We start from the raw sequence: 21,800 nt of genomic DNA on the forward strand, positions 1-21,800 counted from the left end.
TTACTATAGTTTGATGAATCTAAATTTTGACTTTTGACTTTGTTGCTTTGACTAGTAAAACATTATGTCTGTAGAATGAACAATAGTAATAAAACAAGTACCATGCAAATTTAAAAAAATGTTGTGAAGCATCACAACTAAAAGATCAATTTTATATTTGTTTGGCCTTTACCCATGTATTAAGTTTCGTTATTGCAACGACATAGCCTATTGATGTGTCATTTTTTTTTTTTTTTTGTTACTCGTTTCAATTCAGGCAAATACAGAACTATTGTTGGGTGTATGGCTACTCATATGATCGTGATCTTCCTTGTAACTGTCATATGTGTCTTCTTTGTTGTTTTCGAATCTATGTTGGGGAAGATGAAACCTTCTCCTTAACATATCGTTGAACATTCTTACGAAAAGACAATGAAATAGGTTTATGAAAGATTTTTTATCAACTCATGTTGAACTTTTAATTCAAGATACTATATACATACTACCCAGTGGGGCCCATAACCTAAAGATGTAAATTTACATTTTGATTTAAAATTTTCAGCCAAGATATGAGTATTTTTCATTACCTTAAAATTTGGTCATTTGAGAGCTGAAAAGCATGGGGATCTAATCGAGAGTAAACCCTTAGCTTGTATGTCAGCAAATATGGTTAATTCACAAAGATAAGAATCTAAGATCTCCACTTATCCTTTATTAATGAAGCATAATTTTGTTTCCTAGCAACCTTCGCACTCCACAAATTGTGAGTAGGGTTAAGAATCTAGAGAAAACTATGAGATAATTCTTCTGTACATTGAAGGAGGAGCTCATTGATGATGTATATTGATCCATATTAAAATTTTAAGAACAATTAAAATCAAAACAGGTGAATGAATATGTTTGAAATTACAAGAAAGTTGAATTAGATTTGATTGAAGTAGGTTACCATAAAAATCATGCACATTGACCATTGACTACAAGATAAATTGTAGATAGATACGACTATTTTCTAATCAATTAATTCCAAAGCATAAGTGTTGTTTTTTTAGAACAAGTACGATATTCATTCATACGATGAAAAAATTACTAACATATGAGAGGATAGGGTGCATTTAAATGAGTCTCGATAAAAATCTTGCCAGAAATTTTAACCCGGTTGAAGGAAAAAAGAGCTTTCTGCACTAACAAATTACAAAGTGATACCATCTTCCAAGAGAAGATTTACATCAAGGGGTTCATCAAACCAACTTATTCGTCGATCTAAAGTTAGATTGAGTCGTGCTAGTCTGTGAGCAACCTTGTTTGCCTCTCGTCAGGTATGAGTGAGTTTTATTTGAGAAATTGAACGCATAAATGGCGAGCATCATTCACCACATGTCCCAACAAAGAATCGCCGTCTACTATTTAAGTATTAATGCAACAAGAACCATCGTTGCATCCCCTTCAAATTACACTGATTCGGTAGGCAACTCACAATATGAGCTTGACCAACACTTGAACGCGGTGGGCAAAAATATTTCCTAAAACATACGTGCATATTTGTGAAACTGAAATGTTTGTCACATCATTAAATAGTGAATGCATCCGAATTCCACAACAACATAACATATATATTGCTCGTCTGTGTTTTGAATATTCCACAACAACATGATGAGGATAGTGCCAGGGGCATAATGGTCCTTTGAGATAAAACAGAAAGGTTGTGGTCAACCCAGATTGGGCCTTGGGCTGGGGGTTTAAAGTCACAGGGTGTCCGATAATCCAAACAGCGAAAAGGACAAAAGCACCCCTATAAGACAAACCTTTTCAATCCGACCTGGGTTTTCTTCAACATTGACCCCTGCAGAGAGTGAGTGATTGAACGCTGAACAGTCCCACTCCCACAACGCTTTGTGTCCTCCCTCCTTTCTTTCCCTAACGCCAATCCGGAGGGAGGGACAAATAGTCCGACCGAGAACTACGTCCCAATCGCGAATCGGGAAACCACCGTAGTTCCACGTGTCTTCCGACGTGGCAGGTACTCCAAACCAGGTGTAGCCGTCAACCAAGAGCCAACAACAGAAGATTTAAATTCAAAAAAATTCACAAATTGGGTTTAGAGAGAGAAAGTGACGACTTTCTCTCTCTACAAAAACGAGGTCAGCCAGTCTACCCAACTACTAATATAAAATCACTGCATCTCTCCTTCTCTCTCTGTTTACTTTCTCGCCCTTTCTCTCTCTTCTATCTCTGCTTCTTTCTTTTTTTGTTTATTTTTCGTTTTTTCTAATGGTGTTATTTGGGTTGTTGAGCTTCGCCGGAAAATCGTGTAGGGGACAATTTTCTCGGTAGCCAAACAGCGGGACGCGACTCAAATGTGATGGGGAGTGGAGTCTCCACCCTCTCCGACTGCTTCCGGCCGGTTCACCGGACCAACCACCACCAGCCGGACCACAACGACGTTGTGTTCGCGGCGTCCGAGCCCCTGGACGAAACCCTAGGCCACTCTTTCTGCTACGTCCGCAACTCAGCTCGCTTCCTCTCTCCTACTCAGTCGGATCGCTTCATTTCCCCTTCCAACTCCCTCCGGTTCTCGCCTCCTCACGAATCCGGTGCCAGAACCCGACCCGGATTTCACGAAACCGGGTTCAAAGCCATCTCCGGGGCTTCCGTCAGTGCCAATAGCGCTACTCCCAGAACTGTCCTCCAGCTTGACAATATTTACGACGATGCCACTGAGAGCGTTCTCGGCGGCTGCGGTGGTGGCGTCAGGGGGAGTCTAGTCAATGGTTTTGAGAGTACGTCGTCGTTTAGCGCCTTGCCTCTTCAGCCCGTGCCACGTGGCGGCGAGCGAGATCCCTCGGGTCCAATGGAGCGGCCGGGCTTCTTCCTCTCTGGCCCATTAGGGAGCGGCGCCCTCTCGGGTCCCCTCGACCCGAACGCCAACCCAGCCGGGCCCGACGGGCGGGATCACTTCTCGGCGCCGCTCGGTGGGTTTTACGTGAAGAGGCGGAAGAAGGGCATTTCGGGGATTGGGAAGGCGTTGTATCGGAATTTCTCGGAGAAGAAGCAGCGGCCCTGGGTTGTTCCGGTGCTCAATTTCGTCGGCCGTAAGGACAGCCCACCGTCGATCGGGGTGGAGCCTGAGCCCAAGAGCGAGAGCAATGTCCAGTGGGCTCTTGGCAAAGCTGGGGAGGATCGTGTACATGTGGTTGTATCGGAAGAGCAGGGGTGGCTGTTTGTTGGGATTTACGATGGGTTTAATGGCCCCGATGCTCCGGAATTTCTGATGGGTAATCTCTACCGTGCATTTTACAATGAGCTTCAGGGTTTATTTTGGGAGGTTGATGACGATGATCAAGCTCCGGAAGCCGAAGAAGCCAATAACAGTGACCCACCACCAAATGTAGCTTCAGAGAGTGAAGTAGTTGTAGAGGTCCAAACCAAAAATGAATCGACTTCAGATTCTGACCCCTTGCCCGAAGCTGATCGGGAAAAGAGAGTGACGTTTCAATCTGAGGGTGTCAGGAGGCGGCGGCTTTGGGAATTGCTGGCTGAGGCTGAGGCTGAAGAGGGGCTTGACCTTTCGGGTTCCGAGAGGTTTGCATTTTCTGTTGATGACGCAGTTACAGTGAGCAATGAGGGTTCGGGTTCTGCAGTGAGTAGGCGATGGCTTTTGCTGTCGAAATTGAAACAAGGCTTGACTAAGCACAAGGAAGGTCAGGGTCATGGTAGGAAATTGTTTCCATGGAGGTTTGGTTTGGAGGATAAAGAAAAGGTTGAGGTTGAGAACAGAGTGGAGGAGAGGTCTGCTCCAACTGGTAGGAAGATGAAGGAGGGCCCGGTAGATCACGAGTTGGTGTTGAGTGCATTGTCAAGGGCTTTACATGTGACGGAGGAAGCGTATTTAGAGATGACCGATAAGGTTCATGATACGAATCCAGAACTTGCATTGATGGGGTCGTGTTTGTTGGTTGTGTTAATGAGGGATGAGGATGTGTATGTGATGAATTTGGGGGATAGTCGGGCCATTGTTGCCCATTATGAGTCGGAGGAAGGTGATTCAAGCAGTGCTTTGACAGGGCACAAGGACAATGGGTTGAACGCTGAGGATATAACTGAGTCATCCTCAGCTGTGGCCAGCAAGGCGGCTACTCAAGCAGTGCGATTGACTGCATTGCAGCTGTCCACTGATCACAGCACGAGCATTGAAGAAGTAAGTTTTCTGCTTCTCATGTATGTAGCTGTAGCTTTAGTTCTCATATTGTTTGAACTGTTATGAGTGAATTCCTACTTGGTTGTGAGTATTTTCCTGGATGTATGTGGTGTGTTTAAGTATTAATTTTTCTAATCAATCCCGCATCAATATCAAAAACATTTTGATATGCAAACGCTCAATTACTTGGTTGTTTTCCGTGGTCTCTTGGTTCTTGAGTTGCTGTCGTTAACATTTTTGAAGCAGCATGCTTCACAATTTAATCTCGTGGTGATACATCTTGAATTTCTCTGATTCTGTATGAAAAGTTGGTGAGAGAAATCTTTACTAGTTGAAGCACACTTCATGCCGGTTGTAGTCTTCTGACAAATAGAGCTAGATATCAAATTTTTTTACTTTATATTTTTGTTCCCCTTAGATTGTGTAATACTTAGCTAAATATGTATTCAAGTTTTTATTTTTTGAAAATGCCACACGGCTTTGATGTTCTTGTTCTTTCTTAAGCTTCTGGTGTTTCTTTAAGTGTTGGGAAAATGTATTGGCAACTCGAGGAATTAATTTATAAGAAATCTAATCAGTATTTAAAATATCATCAGTAATTCTTTGAAAGAATTATATTTTGAAAATATTTATTAAATGAAGTTAATTATAATGGAGGTGCATTCTGAAATTTGTTTTTTGTCATTATTTATGATGTGGTCTAGACTCTAAAGAAAAACCATCTAGGAATTGCAATTATCAAATCAGGTTTCAACTGTTTCAATAAGCCTCCTACAGTTGAATCATCCATTGGTTGAACCTGATTTTGTACAATCGCCCTAATCAATCTGTCCATTCTGTGGACGGGGGACAAAAGGCTTAAAGAGTGGAAGAAGCTTCCTTTTCCTTGTCCCGTCTTTATAGGTTGTCTTTTCATTTGCCTTCATGTTCAATTCCTTTAATGGAGGGGGACAATATGTGGAAGCTTCCGTGAATGTATCTCTTTTTTGTGCCAGTTCTTCAATGTTTAATATCACCTTGTGGATGTGCGGCTGATGTGTGTGTGCTGATAATTGTGAAGTGTTTTCTGTCAATGCCCTGCTGGATCTTTTCACCTCCATTCCAGACAGTTACTTCTCACAATAATAGTGCACTTGGACACTCGTTTTTGTCTTCTTATTGGTGATGATATTTGGTTGTTCTTCTTTGTACTATTCCTTCTCTTTCCCATCCGTACCATCCTCTGGTAACTATTATTGGCATTTGCCTCGGTTAGTTTCTGAGTCGTTTTCCTCGGTTAGTTTCTGAGTCATATTGTTTTATGCATCTTAAGCTCAGACTCTTTTGTTTTTAGTTTTTCAACAGTTTATTTTTTTTTGTTGTGCAGGAAGTAACAAGAATAAAAAATGAACACCCAGATGACAAACATTGTATTGTCAATGATAGAGTGAAAGGTCGTCTTAAAGTTACCAGAGCGTTTGGGGCTGGATTTCTGAAACAGGTTTAAGTACAGTATTGTTAACTATCCTGTTAAAGTTCAATTTTTGCATGGTTTGGCTTGGAGATACTTATTCATATACTATTTGAGAATCTGAAGTAAAATTGTTAGCTTTAATCTTGCAAGTGCCAATGAGCATATTTTCCTTCTTAGGATGAGGCCATCTTTTCTAAACATCCATAGCTGTGCATGATTATTACACATCTATTGGAAAGTTACGGCATGACATTACTTGTATAATAAAGGAATGACCTAACCATGTCCCCTAATTATTGACATAGAGTTTCAAGTGTCCCAAGTTGTGTAACGGTCAACTCCAATTTGTACATATTTTCTCTTTTAACAAGAAATCATGTACATAAGTTTATTACCACTGTAAGTATAATATATTTCTGTATATTTCAATTTTTTTTTTCGCCGTAATCAATCAAAACCAGAATCTTCTGGAAAATTTGTTAAAGTTACTTATGATTTTGTGTTTTTCCTGCTGCATGAAGCTCATCATGTACAAGTACATTTGGATGCACAATCCAGTGTGTTCAATAGGTAATAATGTGATTTTCTTTTGTTGTGCAGCCCAAGTGGAATGACACGTTATTGGAAATGTTTCGAAATGAGTACATTGGTACCGCACCATACATATCATGTTTGCCTTCTCTTAGGCACCATAGACTCTGCCCTAGTGATCAGTTCTTAATCCTGTCATCAGACGGTTTGTATCAGTATTTTAGCAATCAGGAAGTAGTTTCACATGTTGAGAATTTTATGGAGAAGTTTCCAGATGGAGACCCTGCACAACACCTGATAGAGGAGCTTCTTTTCCGTGCTGCAAAGAAAGCTGGTAATTTTCTCCGTTTCTATTGCCTCTTATATTGTGCAAATTGTATATACATACTTTTGGTGTTCTTTTTCCTCTTAGTTTGAATTGTTCATGGCAAGAATAATGCAAGACTTAGTAGGAAGGTGTTAGAATGTTGGATGTAGGCACTACTCTTTAGGATTGGAAATAGTTATGTATTAAATTAAGTAGATAATTTACAAAAGAACTGCACTGGCTTCATGGGTTTTTAGCCTTGCATAATTCAAGGATGAAATTATCGGCAGTTGTAGATATTTCGGTAGTCCAGGTTTACTGAATTATCTATGAAACAAAGAAAGAGCAAAGCCTACCTTTAAACACGGGAAATTTTAAGTGATAAGGCCTACATTTGTAACGTGGCCTAAACTAGTAATTGTAACAAACCCCAAAGACATTATTAACCAAATCCCATCTTTGCCCAAACATTCAATCTAATTTGGGTTCTAGAGCCGAATCCAGAGTCAAATTTTCAACAGGTTATGATTGAAAAAAGTTTTCAACACAGAGAAGGAGGCCTTCTTCTTTGTTCTAGTTGTTCATCTTCAACTTCTGCTTGAACTTTTCAGATCACATGTAGAAAGCTGCATGGAAATTTCGGTACCCAAACTAAAATCTCACTGACGTTTTACCAAATTTTCCGTATGAAAACATATGAATTTTATCAGATAATTACTTTGAAACTATTGATGTTACAAAAACTATTGCAATTCTTTCGAATGTGTAAGTACTCTGAATGAACTGTAATTTTGCCTTAAAGCAATTTCTTTAAAATATAGTATGCGTTAGGGTTGTAAACCGGTTTGAACGGTTCGAGTTCGACTCATGTTCGGTCTGTTTTGGCTCGCTCAAGCTCGGTTCGTAAGTGAAATGAGCTGAGCTTGAGCAAAATAGTAGGCTCGTTAGAAAAATGAGTCCAGCTTGAGCTTTTGCTATTTTCGGCTCATAAACTTGTATCTTGTATTTTTTTTTTTTTTTTTTTTTGTCTTGGACATGCAGTCACTTCAAAAGTCTTTAGCTTATTATTTGCAGTTTATTAGGGCAAGTAATCCTTCAAAAATAATATCCACGGTATTGTAATTATGTTTATTTGTTTATATTAATTTCCAATTTTCGGTAAGTCAAACCAAACAAAAGATCGAGTTCACTTTACAGATGAACAGAGCGAACTTGAAAAAATCATTCAAGCCAAGCTTGGGCATATGTTTACGTGATAATATCAGTTGAGCACTAAGTCGAGCTTGAGCACTTTTGTACTTGGCTCGGCTCATTTACACCCCTGGTAGGCATCAGATTTAGCAAGCCGTTATACTTTGTGCTGTGACAACCTATTTCCTATACATGGATTCATTTGATTTGCTAAGGTATTTCATGGTTGGGGTTGCGGAAGGCAATATTATATGCTTTCCATAAGGATCTATGTACAACTCTGCAAGAATGCTAATGACACTGCCACAATGACTGTATTATTTGCACTCCTGCCTAGGAGTGCCGGAGCAAGGAGTCATTCTTCCTCCCCTTCCGGAGGTTAATAGAATAAGACATGCAATTCTTTTCCCTTAACAGAAAGTTACATTCATTTTCATTAGAAGAAAATAAATATATAGTTCTCATTTGTAGGAGTAAGACTTCTGGGATAAGTTTGGTGAAGTTTGAACTGAATTATTTACGGTTTCATTGATGGACTGCTGTTTACAATGCTATTTACAGTTCCAAAAGATTAATGTTGATGGGATCTTGGTTCATTTTGGGTGTAGATTTAAGTAGCGCTTGCTGATATATGCATATAGGTAATACAATGATAGTATGTTTTTGCTGGCATCATCCAATATCTGACCTGGTGGGTTATGTAGTAAATTAAACCTGGAATAGAAATTTTGTGCCCTAATGGACTGAAAATGGTCTGCATTTAGTTCCTCGTTATCCGATATTTGTCTGACTAGTTTGGACATATACACAATTTTCTAGAGTTTTCAAGCTTTGAACGTGAACTGTTTTGTTTTGCAGGAATGGATTTCCATGAATTACTGGACATCCCGCAAGGAGCTCGCAGGAAGTATCATGACGACGTCACGGTTATGGTTATATCGCTTGAAGGAAGAATCTGGAAGTCATCAGGAAAGTACCTATGAAACATTATACACAAGCAGTATTCTCTCTAAACAGGTGATATTGCAATTTCGGTTTTTCGGCTAGGGATATTCTGCAAGCAGTAGGGAAAAGCTTTGGTGCTGACAGTTGCATGGGTCCATTAGGGTTTTCTATTCTCTCACAGCATAAGCATACAACTAATAGGCTGATATTTTATATCACCAAATACTTAATAGATGCAAAATATTGGGGTTGAGGAGGACAAAGTGAGATTTTGCAGATGGGAGTTGTTGGGAACTGCTCTTTTACGGAGGGAAAAAGAAAAATCTTCTCCTTTCGTTTTGTTTTCTTTAGACTTTCATTTTTGTTTAAAAAACAAAAATAGAAAAAATTGCATAGGTGAAGGCTCATTCGATTTCATCTGTGCCTTTCTCGCTTCTCTTCTTTGCCGGAGCGGAAAATGGTGTCTGTAAATTGGTGGGGTACAGATTTACTTACTGGACTTTGTGCATTCCCTTGTCAATACTGAGCATCTGTAGTTTTGAAAGGTGGGTTTTCCACCGTTGCGGGTAACAAGAGTTCGAAATTTTACCATAATTTTGTGTCCGAAGAAATAGTCTTTACTAGAAAAATGCCCACGCGTTGTTGCGGAACTTGAATGCACCGATCTTAACCACATGAATTAAACATATTTAACTTGAAAAAAAAATTCAACAAAATCATGAACGAACAAAAATGATAGGTGAGTGAACAGCGTCGGTAAGATAAGTAGTTCAGCTTTTACATACATTCAACCAAGTGGATTACAAAAGATACAACTAAAAGAAATGATCTATTTCCTAGAGAAACAGGAGCAACATGTATATAACACATATATTGCCCTTAAAGTTAAGATGACAAAATATATGTTATGCAGGCTAGGCACGTGTTTTAACAGCTAAACAAAAAATATAAAAAAGTGGGTTGTTCTTGTTTCAACAGCTAATCTTTCAAGCACTAATGTTCAAAGCAATAAAGATGCAGGATGCCTGTTTCCATAAGTTATAGAAGGAAGATGCAATCCACACATATTTTGCCCCTACAGTTAAGGTGGCAAAATACATGTCTTGCAGGCAAGGCACCTGTTTAAGTAGTTAAAAAAAAAACCCAAAAAATTGTTCTGTTGTTGTTTCAGCAAGTAAGTTTTCAGCCACACATGTTTAAGGGCAAAAAAAAAAAAAAAAAAAAAAAACAAAAAAAAAAAAAATGGAAAGCAACTTTGTAGCAGTTGATAACGGAGACTACGTTCATTCATTTTTTCGGTGGGCGAACATTTTCAGCACTATAGTAAAAAACATGAATCATAGTTTAGCAAACACTGGTATGACAGATGTTATGCAGGCGTGCATGCAAAAAACAAATTGTAATTTACCTATCTTTGGTTTCTTTTTTTGGCTTGAGACTTTGTATTGAGTGCAGCTATTGACTCTTTGTCGGTAGACTCAATCTTAGGGACAACCAGTTTGTGGAATTCTCTAGCAATTCTAGCAGAATTAGTTGTCTCTGTTTGCCCATTCCGGGTTTTTTTGCTGTGAATGAAGGTACAATTTATAAGGTCAGAGAGAATCGTGACAGGCATGGAAAGGAGTGCGAAAAGATTGGCTAATAGTTTTTGATAAGTGGCATAACACATATGTATACCCAAGATAAGCAAGCATGTTCATTATGATTTACACATAAGACGATAACTAAGAGGAAAACTTAACCTGTTGGATTTATCTACTTGATCAACGAACAACGCTCTCTTTGAAGTCTTGGCAGGTGCAACCGATTGGGGTTGTTGATCTGGCTGCTGGGAAGGTGTCACTGGGACGGGAGTCACTTCTCTCATAATTTGTTTTCCTGGGGTGGTAGAAGGCATTTGCGGGTCGATTGAGGCAATTGCTGGGTTCGAGGGCAGCTGATCTTGAAGCAGTCCATAAATGGTGAAGTCCGTCTTCCAAAAGTCATTGTTTTGGTTCTCAAAATATAGCTGAAATCTCTTTGTCTCGCTCACCAATTTGTTCAGAGCCGGTGGCACCATGAAGGGATCGTCATATCTGTCCTCTATTACCAAAGTGTGGCAAGAAACACAAAGTATCTTTTCAACGTGCCTTCCTAACATTAGGAAGTTGTGCTGATTCGTGTTGTCTTCCATAATAAGATTGATTTTGAACCTATGGGAGACTTGGATGTTTTCATGTTAGGAAATCATTACTGCTATAACATTCTTAAAGTACAGATTGCCAAAAGCATGTTAATAACAAATTAAGACAAAAAACCAATGTCCCTATAGACAACACAACAAATGAAAACAAAGTTTACTCAAATGAAAACGGTTTCACAAATCTCACATTTCTCCTTTTTTCTAGATGGGATGCACACTAATTGCAAAACCATAACATAACCTGTGCTCAAATAAGAGTCAATTCAAGAGGTTGTAGATTGAGTCATGAAGTATAAAGATAAACCAAAAGACTTTAAATGACTAAGCAACTTAATATAACAGTTAGATGTAAAACAGGTGCAAAAGGAGATTACCATGCTTCATGATAATTTGTTTAACAAACCACGTTCATTGCACTCAACCCATTCGGAAGTTTTCTTGACAGCTTTATGGCAGGACGGGCATGACTTGTACCACCAACCCCTAGTCAAATCGAATCCAACGATAGTCGCTTTGCATGCAAAACTTGCATTTTGTTATGGAATCACACGACTTTTAAATAATAAAATACATTTAATCATCACCTTGTAAACATGGAATATAAATGCATAAAGAAAAAAGCAAGAGATAGCCAAGGATGAAGCATCACAAAAATTTTATTGTTAAAAAGATGTGATTTTTGTTAACAGGTTGGTGATAAGAGACTAACCTTGTGTAAAGCAGGATCAAGTAGAAGCAACTCATCAATCGTTTTGGACTCAAAATTAGGACTGATAACACGGTCTGCATACATCTCAGCTGAGGTGCACAGGATTCGAACAAGTGGTCTTAGATGCTCAAACCTGTGTCGTGCATGTTTAGGTTGGGAAAGATCAATTGAAGAAATATAAACGGCAAAGTTATTAAAGGAGGGTTGTCAATTTACTTTTGTTTGTATTGGAGGGGCTGTGGAATGTTCTAATTGAAAACATAAACAGTTGATTCGGTGCTTCCAACAACAGGGTTTCCTATAGCAGCTAAATAAAGCACATTGATGTATAACCTTGGTATTGTTTGACTTTGAGGCTTGTTAAAGCAACAAAGATGGGTGGTAGAAGGGATTGCATTCCACTGTCTTCAAAACTCATTGCAGCTTCTCCTTATAAGGTGATCCTAAGTGTTTCACCCCTGTAAGTTTAAAAAAATGTGATGCTTTTTTATACGTCATAAATATAGCGCCATACGTGTAAAGCGTAATTTGAACTTAACGCAAACATGAATGACCTGATATTTTGCAGGTTAAGATTCCTCTTCTTCGCAATTCTTTAGTTTTGGACAGCAACCTTTTCAATCGGCTGCACAGCCGTTAAGCAACCAAATATATCTGCGAATGATATTTAGTGGTGAAAATGATTGCACACCAAAGCCAATGAAAAAAATTATAATAATGATTTTAGATGTTAGCAAAGCACGTAAAACTAAATTTGTTACCTGTAAGCTTAAAATCTTTATTGATTCTCTTATGAAGCTGATCAATTTCGATCAAATTGAACCACTGCTTTGGGATCTCCTGGTTTGTTTTGTCAATGGGAACGATTGTGGTTTTCCTATTTAATTCAACCGCAGCAGGATGAGGGACAACTTTGCTTGATGTCCTATTGTAAACAACTCGAAATTAGCTGATGTCATATGCATCGCTGACTCTTAGAAGGTCCAAGAAAAATTGGATGTCTCGAGAGTTGATAGTTGCGTGAAATGCATCCCCCTATTAGAAGGAGAAAATTAAAATAAGACAGATTATTAAATGAGCGGGCGAACATTTAATGCATGTGGTTTAATAAGCTAAAAAATAGTGAGGACATCACAATTGTGGCCACAAAGACAACATGTAAGATAAAATACACCATGATAGTAAAGAATGCTTTATGAATTAAAATGACAGCAACTGAAGCAACCTTGCAAATGAACTTTTAATTATATTTTTATGGGTAAAAAAAGAAACAAAACAAATTAAGTAAAAGAAGAATTGATGGTTTCTACTTAGTTTCGTTTGCATATTTAAAAAAAAACTTGTTTAACCAGAATAAAATATAATCTCTGTAGTGAAATGCAGAGAGAGCAAAAGTGCCAATGACATACAATGAAATTTGTTTTTGCAAGAACAAAATTTGTTGTACCAAGAACATGGCGTGCACACTTGGATACATAAAAATGTAAGCATCTTACGATAACGAAAAATGTCCAAAATTGTCACCTATTTATCGACAAACACACAATCAAGACTTTGAGGCTGAGGATCATCTCTGATGGTTTTTGTGATCCACATCTTGCGAACCCTGATTTAGAGCGTTTTGCTGGTTGGTATGGCCTTAGACAATGAATTGGCATCACCTCCATCAATCTAGATAGAAACAAAAATTGAGAAGCAAATTAAATTGAAAACTTAATAAGCTGATTTATCAAAGTGATGGTGGAGTCATGTTTAGAAAAATAAACAAAAGGACAAAATAATAATACAAGCTTATACCTTCATGTAAATGTTTTAAAACATCTTTATAAACTATGTTTTTTGTATAACCATAAGGCATGTCGGAATGATGAGCAATAACAATTTTAGACCTTTTTTTGAGGTGACTATGGACATCGCAACATATAGTTGCCCGTGAGAAAAAATAGGTTGAGATAGATACAAGCCAACAATTTTCAAGGATTGTCCTTAGCTTTTGTTGATTGTCATCGCATAACAAATTTTTAGAGAGAATTGTTGCCTTCGTAGGGTAAAGGGAAATTTGTTCTGAGATGATTCAGTAATTATCCTGGGGATATAAACTCGTTCACCGATGTTGCTTCCCGTAATTATTTTTGCTTGTATAATTCTATCGTTTAATTGCATCACAACCAACCGTGTTCCATTACACAACCCAGCACATTGGTTTAAATTCTTGATCAACATCATTGGGGTTCCAACTTTCAAAACCAACTTATGGTGTGGCAAACCAGGTAAATCAAGTTGGTTCAGAAATTTCATTGGATAAAGCACATCTAAATTTTCTAAATTTTCTGTTGAAGAAGACACCGAATCAAAACTAAGCTATGTACGACTTTCACCGGGCACGATACCCAATAGAAAGTCGTTTATTTCAGTGGCAATATCATTACATGGTTTGACAACAACTTTTTCTTTCAAATATGGCACATCTCGAAAATTTGTTTTGGAATTGGTATACACAGATGAAACCATGGCTTTGATGGAATCTTCTTCAAAACGGATAAGCAATTGTTTGGGAATTTGAACCCAACAACTTTCTTCATCAGTTGAAGATAGACCTGGCAATAGTACCGTTGCCAATGTCTAATATCCACTTTCCAAAATTTGCAAGTTCTTGTCTTTTCCTTTTGTCCAAACCTGTTTTTGAAAGTCTCATGTTTTGCTTCAAAAAGAATATGGTCAAATAGGGCCAAAGATATGAACTCATCAATGAAGCTTCAACAACGTCGGCGACACTTCCGTTCGGAACAACATGAATAATTTGCCTGAAATCACCTCCAAAAAGAATCGGCTTACCCCAAAATGTCAAATGGTCAAAACTTGGTTTTGACCTTTTAATAACATCACGAAGGGATCTATCTAGAGTTTCAAAATATCGTTTATGATTCACGGGGGCTTCGTCCCAAAGATTAAGAACAACTTCAGTAATTAGTTTTGCAAGATGTGTCCCTTTTTTTATTTCACAAACCGAACAATCTGTGATGTTGATAGGAATTTTAAATCTAGAGTAAGCCATTCTTCCACCAGGAAGCAAAAGGGAAGCAATTCCAAATGAAGCAACCGCTAAAACAATTTGATTTTGGAATCTAATTTTAGCTATCATGGTGATCCACAAAAAAGTTTTGCCTGTCCCACCATGACCATGCACAAAAAACAGGCCAGATCTGTTATTGTGAATTGTTTCTATGACACCTTGATAAACATATTTTTTTCTCTCTATTTAACTGGTTGATCAAGAGCAAGTGCTTATGTTTCAGCTTGTCAACATCGTAATCTAACTCTTCCCTCAAACTCCTACTCGCAAGTCTATCCATCATTAAATTGTTTGGCTGTGGTAGGTGATGTTTTGACAAAGAACTACTTGCAGCAACAAACAATTTTTCTAACTCGTACAAAAGTGAATTTCTAAGTTCATCTTGATATTTAGAGACATCTTGCAGGTCAAAAACATTGATCATGTTTTTCAAAATGTCATCACACATCGTCTTCCAATGCTTTTGAAACAAAGTTGATGGATCAATGACATCACAAAAGAGAACTAATGTGACAAACAATTGCCTAAGTTGAGAGGATGATGCAGTGACAACAGCTTCTAACGTAGTGTTATTCCATTCCCTATCATCACCTAATAAACCAAGAGAGGTGCATGCAGCTCAGAATGTGGGTTGAAGAATGCAATCGACGATCCTCAAATGGTCAAATCCAAAGCTGCCTTCTTGGTAATTTAGCAGCAACCACAAGTGATATAATTCACCGGGAGTAGGGTGAACATATGCAACCCTACCTAGAGATCTACCTTTTTTTCTACGTGACCATTGTTTCTCATCATTTTTCCATACATACTTGACCAATAATATCTCTTTCGGTGTGAAATTGACCAATGTCGCCAACTATCAACCCACATATCTCGTCACATGCCGACAAATTGTACTGCACATTACGGTTGCTCTATGCACCATACAAACGCTACCTTAAATTACTTGTGGACCCTTCATCAATCCTATCCACGGTGAGCCTAAAAAGCTTAACGACCTCATTACACTCGTCTAGCATTTCGATGAGGCCACCAACAACCTGCTGATCAAGTTTTTCAGATGCTTCTGATCCGTTGAAACAATTGATATGATTATTGACTTCATTTTGAGTGTCATAAATGTACAGTTGTACAAATTGAGGATTGTCGCCTTCTGGAGGCAACAAAGAACCCATCAAATGATGCACTTGACCATTAATCTTAAAAACATATGGACCCTGACCCTTGTTGATTGATGGATCAACTTTGGCCCCCATTGAAGTTAACACCATCATCGAATTATACGCTCTAATATTTGTTTTGAAGTTCAAAAAGGTTTGAGAATTTGTAGGGTTTAATAAATGCTCCAAATAAGCAAGATTGGGTTTAGCCCGTGGGAATTGTACTTTTTGACTCATGCAACACGCAGTAAACTGTGGGGTAGAAACAAAAGAAGTATGCTTAGTATGGTTCTTCAAAATAGAGCACTGCAATACTGACATTGGCAATTTCTTAATCCAAAATCAACATATTCAGATCAATTCCTATAAAAAAAAAAACAAAGATTAATAGAAGCATAAATCAAACCAATTGATATAAGTTTATTAACGAAGAAAAGTCAAATTTTAAAAGCAGCAAGAGAACGCAAAAAAAAGTCATATCGAAAGATTGTATACTTTTTTTTTTTTTTGATAAGTGGCCTGCCCGGTGATGAGCGAGTTCGCAATAGAATGAGCACTTTGAGCAACTTTGGCTAATAGACTGTGCATAGTGGCACAATCATCAAGAAAAACGGGTATAGAAATTCGATGAGAACTCGTCCCAGCTTCTAAATGTGAGGCAGAAACATCATTGGTGGGAATGTTTTGTTCAAAAATCGATGCAAAATTTTTGGGGAGGGTTGCTTCCATTGTTTAAAAATAGCAATGAGCTTGAAGTATTGTTATATTCATCGTTATAACTGGTGGGAACATCTTGCAACACGAAATCATTCAGATCAATGGCTGCAACAGATGCAGGCAAATCAGGATGCTAAGTTCCAGTGCCATTCCTAGCTACCCCTATTCTTCTAGACATAAATCTACATCGATGATCAAACGTGTAAACCAAGAAAAGAGTAGATTAAAAAAAAAGTTGATGGTTCTTTAAAGGGGCAGAATTCTAACCGTTGTAGACACGGAAGCGCAGCTACGTATGAATGGTAATGAAGAACAATGCAGGACCCCAATGATAAGAACAGAACCTAGAGAAAGAGGAAGACAATATATAAACACATATATAATTGGAGAGAAAAAAAAAGTGAACAAACATTGAACAAAAAAGGCAAGTCACGACTCTATGCCATTGGTTTTGCAAGACATGCATGCATAAATTTGACAGAAAGAAACAAATTATTTAGGCTCGATTCACTTTAGATAAGTAAACTGTGCTAGATGAAAAGCGCATAGTTAACAATCTAACCCGTTTATTTAAAACAACATAAAGGATATGCATAAAAGATTGTGCCTTGCACATGTAATCAACAACAAACATAGAAAGCAGTTGTCAAGCATCATAAAGGATATGCATCAAATGCTTTCAGGCTAGAAAAAAACAATGTATTACCTGAAACAGAGATGACTAGGATTTAAAACGTTCAAATTTTCTTCTTGGTTGACTAATGAGATGCACCGAGAAGAACGAATGATCTAGAATCACAACCAATCTAACAATAAGAAAGCATACAACACAAAACAATAACAATAGGCCAAAACAGTTTTGGTTCATCCAAGAACAGGCTAAGAGGATTAAATAAATCATCAAAGATTACAACAATGAGAAAGTTGAAAGATAAAAGTTTGCATTTGCTAGGCTTGATCCCATATACGTTGGAAAAAAATGTTCACTAAATATATTCAAGGAAATCTAGAAATCAATGATGCAATTCCATCGGTTGGGATAACATACATTAGGCTGGAATCTAAGTCTCAAACTAATATTTGTCCATCACACATGATCCATAAGATTCTCAAGTTCCATTTCAATTTTCATCATTCATAAAAATCAATATTTATCATGCTTATTATATTATTCGTTTCTTAACTCGGAAAAAAAATAACAAAAAAATATTCATTTTCCAAAAAAAATAAAAATAAAGTAAAATAAAGTCATATGATTAGTAACAATAATGCCATTAAGGAGTTATTGTATCGAAAATATCTTAAGCACACCTAAATTTCACGTAACGATGATATACTCCCATCATGATTGAGTGAGAGCGAGATCAAGGTGAAACATCACCGTTGTAGATATGTGCTAGCTAGAAACTCTTTAAATTTTTAGCTTGTCATTTTTTTTTTATCAAAGGTAGATATGTGCCATTAGCTCATCCATAGGTAGACTAATTCTAATTAGTTACATGATGCAATTTCTATATACTTATATGAAGGGAAACAGATGGAGTATGTAAAACAAATTCTTAGTACAAGAACTATGTAAATCTAACCAACAACTATTACTCAAACTGTAAAGGCGACATATGAGTTTTTTTCACTTCAATAGAAGCACCAGAGTCAAAGTTTTTTATATGCATTATGAGAAAGAATTCATCATGGCACAAAAAATCATAGATTAAAGGAAAGACAAAAAAAAGTAAGAGGCACACAATTGAATCTCTTCATCATCGTGGGGTAAAACTCTAGCTAAAGAACCTAGCGCATCTACTTGGGGGATAGCCAAGGCAGCAGAAGAAACTACTCCAGCATAGTGGACAAATATTACTAGAGAAAATGCTACCTCTACCTAGGGGTAAACTGGAGAACCTACCACATTTGCTTGGGGGGCAAATAAGGCAAGTGAAGATGATATACCATATTGGGAGAAAACTCTAGCTAAAGAAATATCCACATCCACTTGGGGGAGAGATAAGGCATCAGAAGATACCACTCCTGCCTGGGGGAAATCCAGAGAAAACATGGAGAAAGTTTTCTCAGTTTGTAATCTAAAAATACATACCACAACATGAGGACCCTTACATCACTTGAAAGTGCATCCGAAGCGTGAAGGCTGTTAGCGATCTCTACCTTACCGGCCATTCTTGCAAGGCACAATGTTGTCGCTGCAATCATGCCTCACTCTATCTGTGCCACTCTGTTTGGCTTCCTAACCTATGTCTACCAGCATTGTGCACACTACACCAAAAGAAGGAGGCGACGACCGTTGCCATTTTGCACGCCCATCGACACGACCACAAACCATTACCATTAATCTCACTGCCTAAGCACACTTCACCATCCCTAAACCACCCTCTGCAAACCGCACTCACCCTTTCTATTTTAAATTCTTGCATTTCTTGCACGATATCCATATCTTCCATATTCTAATAGTGACATACCAACCGAGAATATCAATATAAATCCCCCACCCACCCCTTCTTCCTCAGTTGTAAAATCAACCCACAAACCACATTAATCACCATAATTTTTAAGAAGCCAAATATGGCCGAAAACAAAGAACTCGCATAGCATAAACATCCACACAAATAGAATTCTTAGGGAGTGAGGAACCAACTAAAATTTTTAGAGTTAAAAAAGAGAATAGAATATTCACATAAACCAACTAAAGGTTCAATTGGAATACAAAGCAGTTAGCAATCTTGCTGCATACATGGGCTTTGTTCAGTATGAGACGACGTAAGCAAACAAAATATTTGTTCATAAGAATGGGCCGCTCACAAAGAAAACCAAAACATCAACACAACAACCGCCTTAAAAGTGTATAACCAGCAAAGAAGCATAGGTCAATGCATCCCATCAACAACAGCAGAAATGCCATAAAAATATAAGCAGACAAACATAATCCCAGTACGATGAGGTTGTTGCCAACAAAAAACATTCATAAGTGAGAAAGAAGTGTACCAAAAAGGTGCAAAATAGAGTATTAACAACACTTTTATCTTTAGAACGGTAAAAAGATCACTAAAAAACATTAATTAGCAAGATAGAAATGTACCAAAAGGTGCAAAAAAGAGTATTAACAACACTTGATGTTTACAATGGTTAAGGGGTTCATTGTTTACATTATTGCCCTTATGACCAAACAAAAAAGTTTACACTACCCTTATTTTATCTAAGACCCATCTCGTCTCTAGACATTTAAAACCTAAAAGGCCGTTGCAGTGGAGGCAAGCAAGAGCAACAAAACTCCAACCTTCTTCTAGCAACCAAACTTGTAGATCCCACTGAAAAACCCCAAAAATTGTCACAAAACATTTTCATCCATCGAAACTTTTTCTTTCGGCGGATTACTACAATTTGTAGGTCGATACATAGTATGGACCACCAACTTGTTTTGGTTTGCACCCTTACCATAAACACGCAAACCCATCCTTGTTTATTCTATTTTAACTGCTTTCTTTATACTAGGTCCCGGGGTAGTGTTAAAATACCTCACTAATGTCCCTCGATTTCGTTCATCGTTTCGAGCCTTAACCAATTCCCTTAAAATTTTTACTAAAACTCCTAGAATCTATTGTTCTCTTCGATCAATCTCGTTCACCATTTTATTTACCCTGAATTAGAAATTAAATATAACATCAATATTGATGTTTTTTTTTTTAAATATCTTGTAGCTTGTAGGTTAAAGAATAACACACTGTCATAAATGTTTAAAACTCAAATTAATAAGCTAAGTGTACAAGAGCTCACAAAAGTTAGATAATTATTAAAGAAAACACAATAAAAAAGCATTTCGACAGTGTTGTAGATCAAATTTTGAAGTGATAGCCGATAAAGAAGATAAATAACCTAATTATTTATGAGTTAATGCATCTTGCAGTTTGAATGTAAATATCCATGAATTTTTCTGAACATCTAAGATGCATTCATGTGCTGTTAAAAGGCCACTCATTTTCATAAACACGGCTCTTTTTTTATAAAAAAAATTTGACTCGTTGGGAAAGCGCAGTTATGAACAGCAGTGTTAAAGCACTTTGGGGAGGATGAGACAATTAACTATCGAAAAAACCTAATGAAAACACCAACAAACCGATAACAGAATCACAAAGATAAAATGTCTAACAACATTCGAAAAAGAATCAAGAACACTAGCGTAAACTATGTAATGTTATCGAGCTCAATCTCGTCCCTTATCATCTCTTCCGCGAGCTCTTCGATGAGCTGAAACTGCCTCCCGAATCTCAGAGACTTCATAGTGACATTGTAGAATATGGTTTCCATGGGAAACAAATTCTGGGACTTGACCCAGTTGAAGAACATGTGGGTTTTCTGCCATGGCTTCAAGCTGTTCAGAATTAAAAGCGCATTTGCTCGGGTGGGCGGGTGCGGGATTTCTTCAAGGGTGGCCAAGAAGGCAACTTTAGTGGCATCGCAATCGTTGAGCTTGTGGGCAAACCCCCTCAGATCTCTCACTTGAGGATTGTAAGAGTAGAGAGACCGCTTCTGCCGCTGCAGAGAGAGCACAGAGCGTTTGGGCTTGGCCGGGTTAACCCAGATGGATTTGGGCTTGGATATCAACTGGGATTGGTCTTTTGGCGGAGGAGGGTCGGAGAGGGTGGTTATGGTTAGAGGCCGGAGTTGCTCAGACAAAGATAGAGATGGGTCTTTGCTCTTCGTCTTCTTGGTGGTAGCGGCGGTGTTGGCGGCGGGTTCGGCTAAATCCGCAGGAGATTTGGGAAGAGACTTGGCAGAGCGGCAAGAAATGTTGAATTTTTTGGGTGAAATTTGTCGAAAAGATGGAGAGAAGAAGATGGGTCTCTTTGTATCTGAATTCACATTCCAGTGGACCGCACTAGTAGCCATTGAGATCGAGAGAATTCTTCGGTAAAGGGAAGATGCCTTGGATATTTTGTCACCTTATCTATAAACTGAAGACAATTGGATTTAGGATGAACCCTGAAGTGTGATTTTCTTTCTGTTTCTTAAACAAGCAATATTATTACATTAAAAGACGAAGTGTTAGTAATAAGATAAATATTAGTAATAATGTGGCTCGAAGCCTCAAAATGAGTTTAGCCTCAGAATTGACTAATAATAATGTGGATCAAATTTATTTTTGATGAGAATCGAATCTAAGACCTTTCACTTACAGTTTAAGAAGAATACTACTAGACCACAATACTAAGTGGTCGTAAGTGTTATACTGATACATTCTGTTTCTTGTTCCCCGACAATTTCCCTCCTCTTTGTTCATCCATATTTTGATTTTCAGCCTTATAAAATGCTGAGATTGTGTGTAGAGCTCTGGTGATTTCACCAACT

General features: G+C 37.8%; 3 protein-coding genes across 4 annotated transcripts; 1 reads left to right on the forward strand and 2 right to left on the reverse strand.

Annotated features, from left to right (window-relative positions):
* Nucleotides 1-1,828: 1,828 nt before the first annotated feature.
* On the forward strand, nt 1,829-8,940 carry LOC137710713 (protein phosphatase 2C 29). Of its 2 annotated transcripts, XM_068449819.1 has the most exons (5): nt 1,829-2,117; nt 2,292-4,174; nt 5,541-5,654; nt 6,228-6,492; nt 8,515-8,940. In XM_068449819.1, the coding sequence occupies exons 2-5, from the start codon at nt 2,339-2,341 to the stop codon at nt 8,637-8,639; spliced, it is 2,340 nt and encodes a 779-aa protein (XP_068305920.1). In that variant the 5' UTR covers nt 1,829-2,117; nt 2,292-2,338; the 3' UTR covers nt 8,640-8,940. The 2 variants fall into 2 exon arrangements, with proteins under 2 accessions (XP_068305920.1, XP_068305919.1); XM_068449818.1 differs by lacking the exon at nt 1,829-2,117 and having other exon boundaries at nt 2,127-4,174.
* A 5,133-nt stretch (nt 8,941-14,073) lies between these two features.
* LOC137711303 (uncharacterized) lies at nt 14,074-15,821 on the reverse strand. Its single transcript, XM_068450531.1, has 2 exons — nt 15,512-15,821; nt 14,074-14,657 (listed from the first exon to the last, which is right to left on the reverse strand). The coding sequence occupies exons 1-2, from the start codon at nt 15,819-15,821 to the stop codon at nt 14,074-14,076; spliced, it is 894 nt and encodes a 297-aa protein (XP_068306632.1).
* Nucleotides 15,822-20,636: 4,815 nt separating this feature from the next.
* On the reverse strand, nt 20,637-21,341 carry LOC137711306 (pentatricopeptide repeat-containing protein At5g46580, chloroplastic-like). Its single transcript, XM_068450533.1, has one exon. It carries the CDS (start codon nt 21,339-21,341, stop codon nt 20,637-20,639), a length of 705 nt encoding a protein of 234 aa, XP_068306634.1.
* Nucleotides 21,342-21,800: the final 459 nt, after the last annotated feature.

This window comes from Pyrus communis, chromosome 12, assembly GCF_963583255.1.
Source record: "Pyrus communis chromosome 12, drPyrComm1.1, whole genome shotgun sequence".
Taxonomy (NCBI): domain Eukaryota; kingdom Viridiplantae; phylum Streptophyta; class Magnoliopsida; order Rosales; family Rosaceae; genus Pyrus; species Pyrus communis.

Excerpts from the sequence above, each read along its gene's own strand:
- LOC137710713 (XM_068449819.1), top strand. The coding sequence starts at position 2,339 with ATGGGGAGTGGAGTCTCCACCCTCTCCGACTGCTTCCGGCCGGTTCAC. Across the intron at positions 5,655-6,227 it reads GGGCTGGATTTCTGAAACAG|CCCAAGTGGAATGACACGTT; the intron begins GTTTAAGTACAG and ends TTTGTTGTGCAG. Across the intron at positions 6,493-8,514 it reads CCGTGCTGCAAAGAAAGCTG|GAATGGATTTCCATGAATTA; the intron begins GTAATTTTCTCC and ends TTTGTTTTGCAG.
- LOC137711303 (XM_068450531.1), bottom strand. The coding sequence starts at position 15,821 with ATGGGGGCCAAAGTTGATCCATCAATCAACAAGGGTCAGGGTCCATAT. Across the intron at positions 14,658-15,511 it reads GATTGATGAAGGGTCCACAA|GCAAAACTTTTTTGTGGATC; the intron begins GTAATTTAAGGT and ends ATGGTGGGACAG.
- LOC137711306 (XM_068450533.1), bottom strand. The coding sequence starts at position 21,341 with ATGGCTACTAGTGCGGTCCACTGGAATGTGAATTCAGATACAAAGAGA.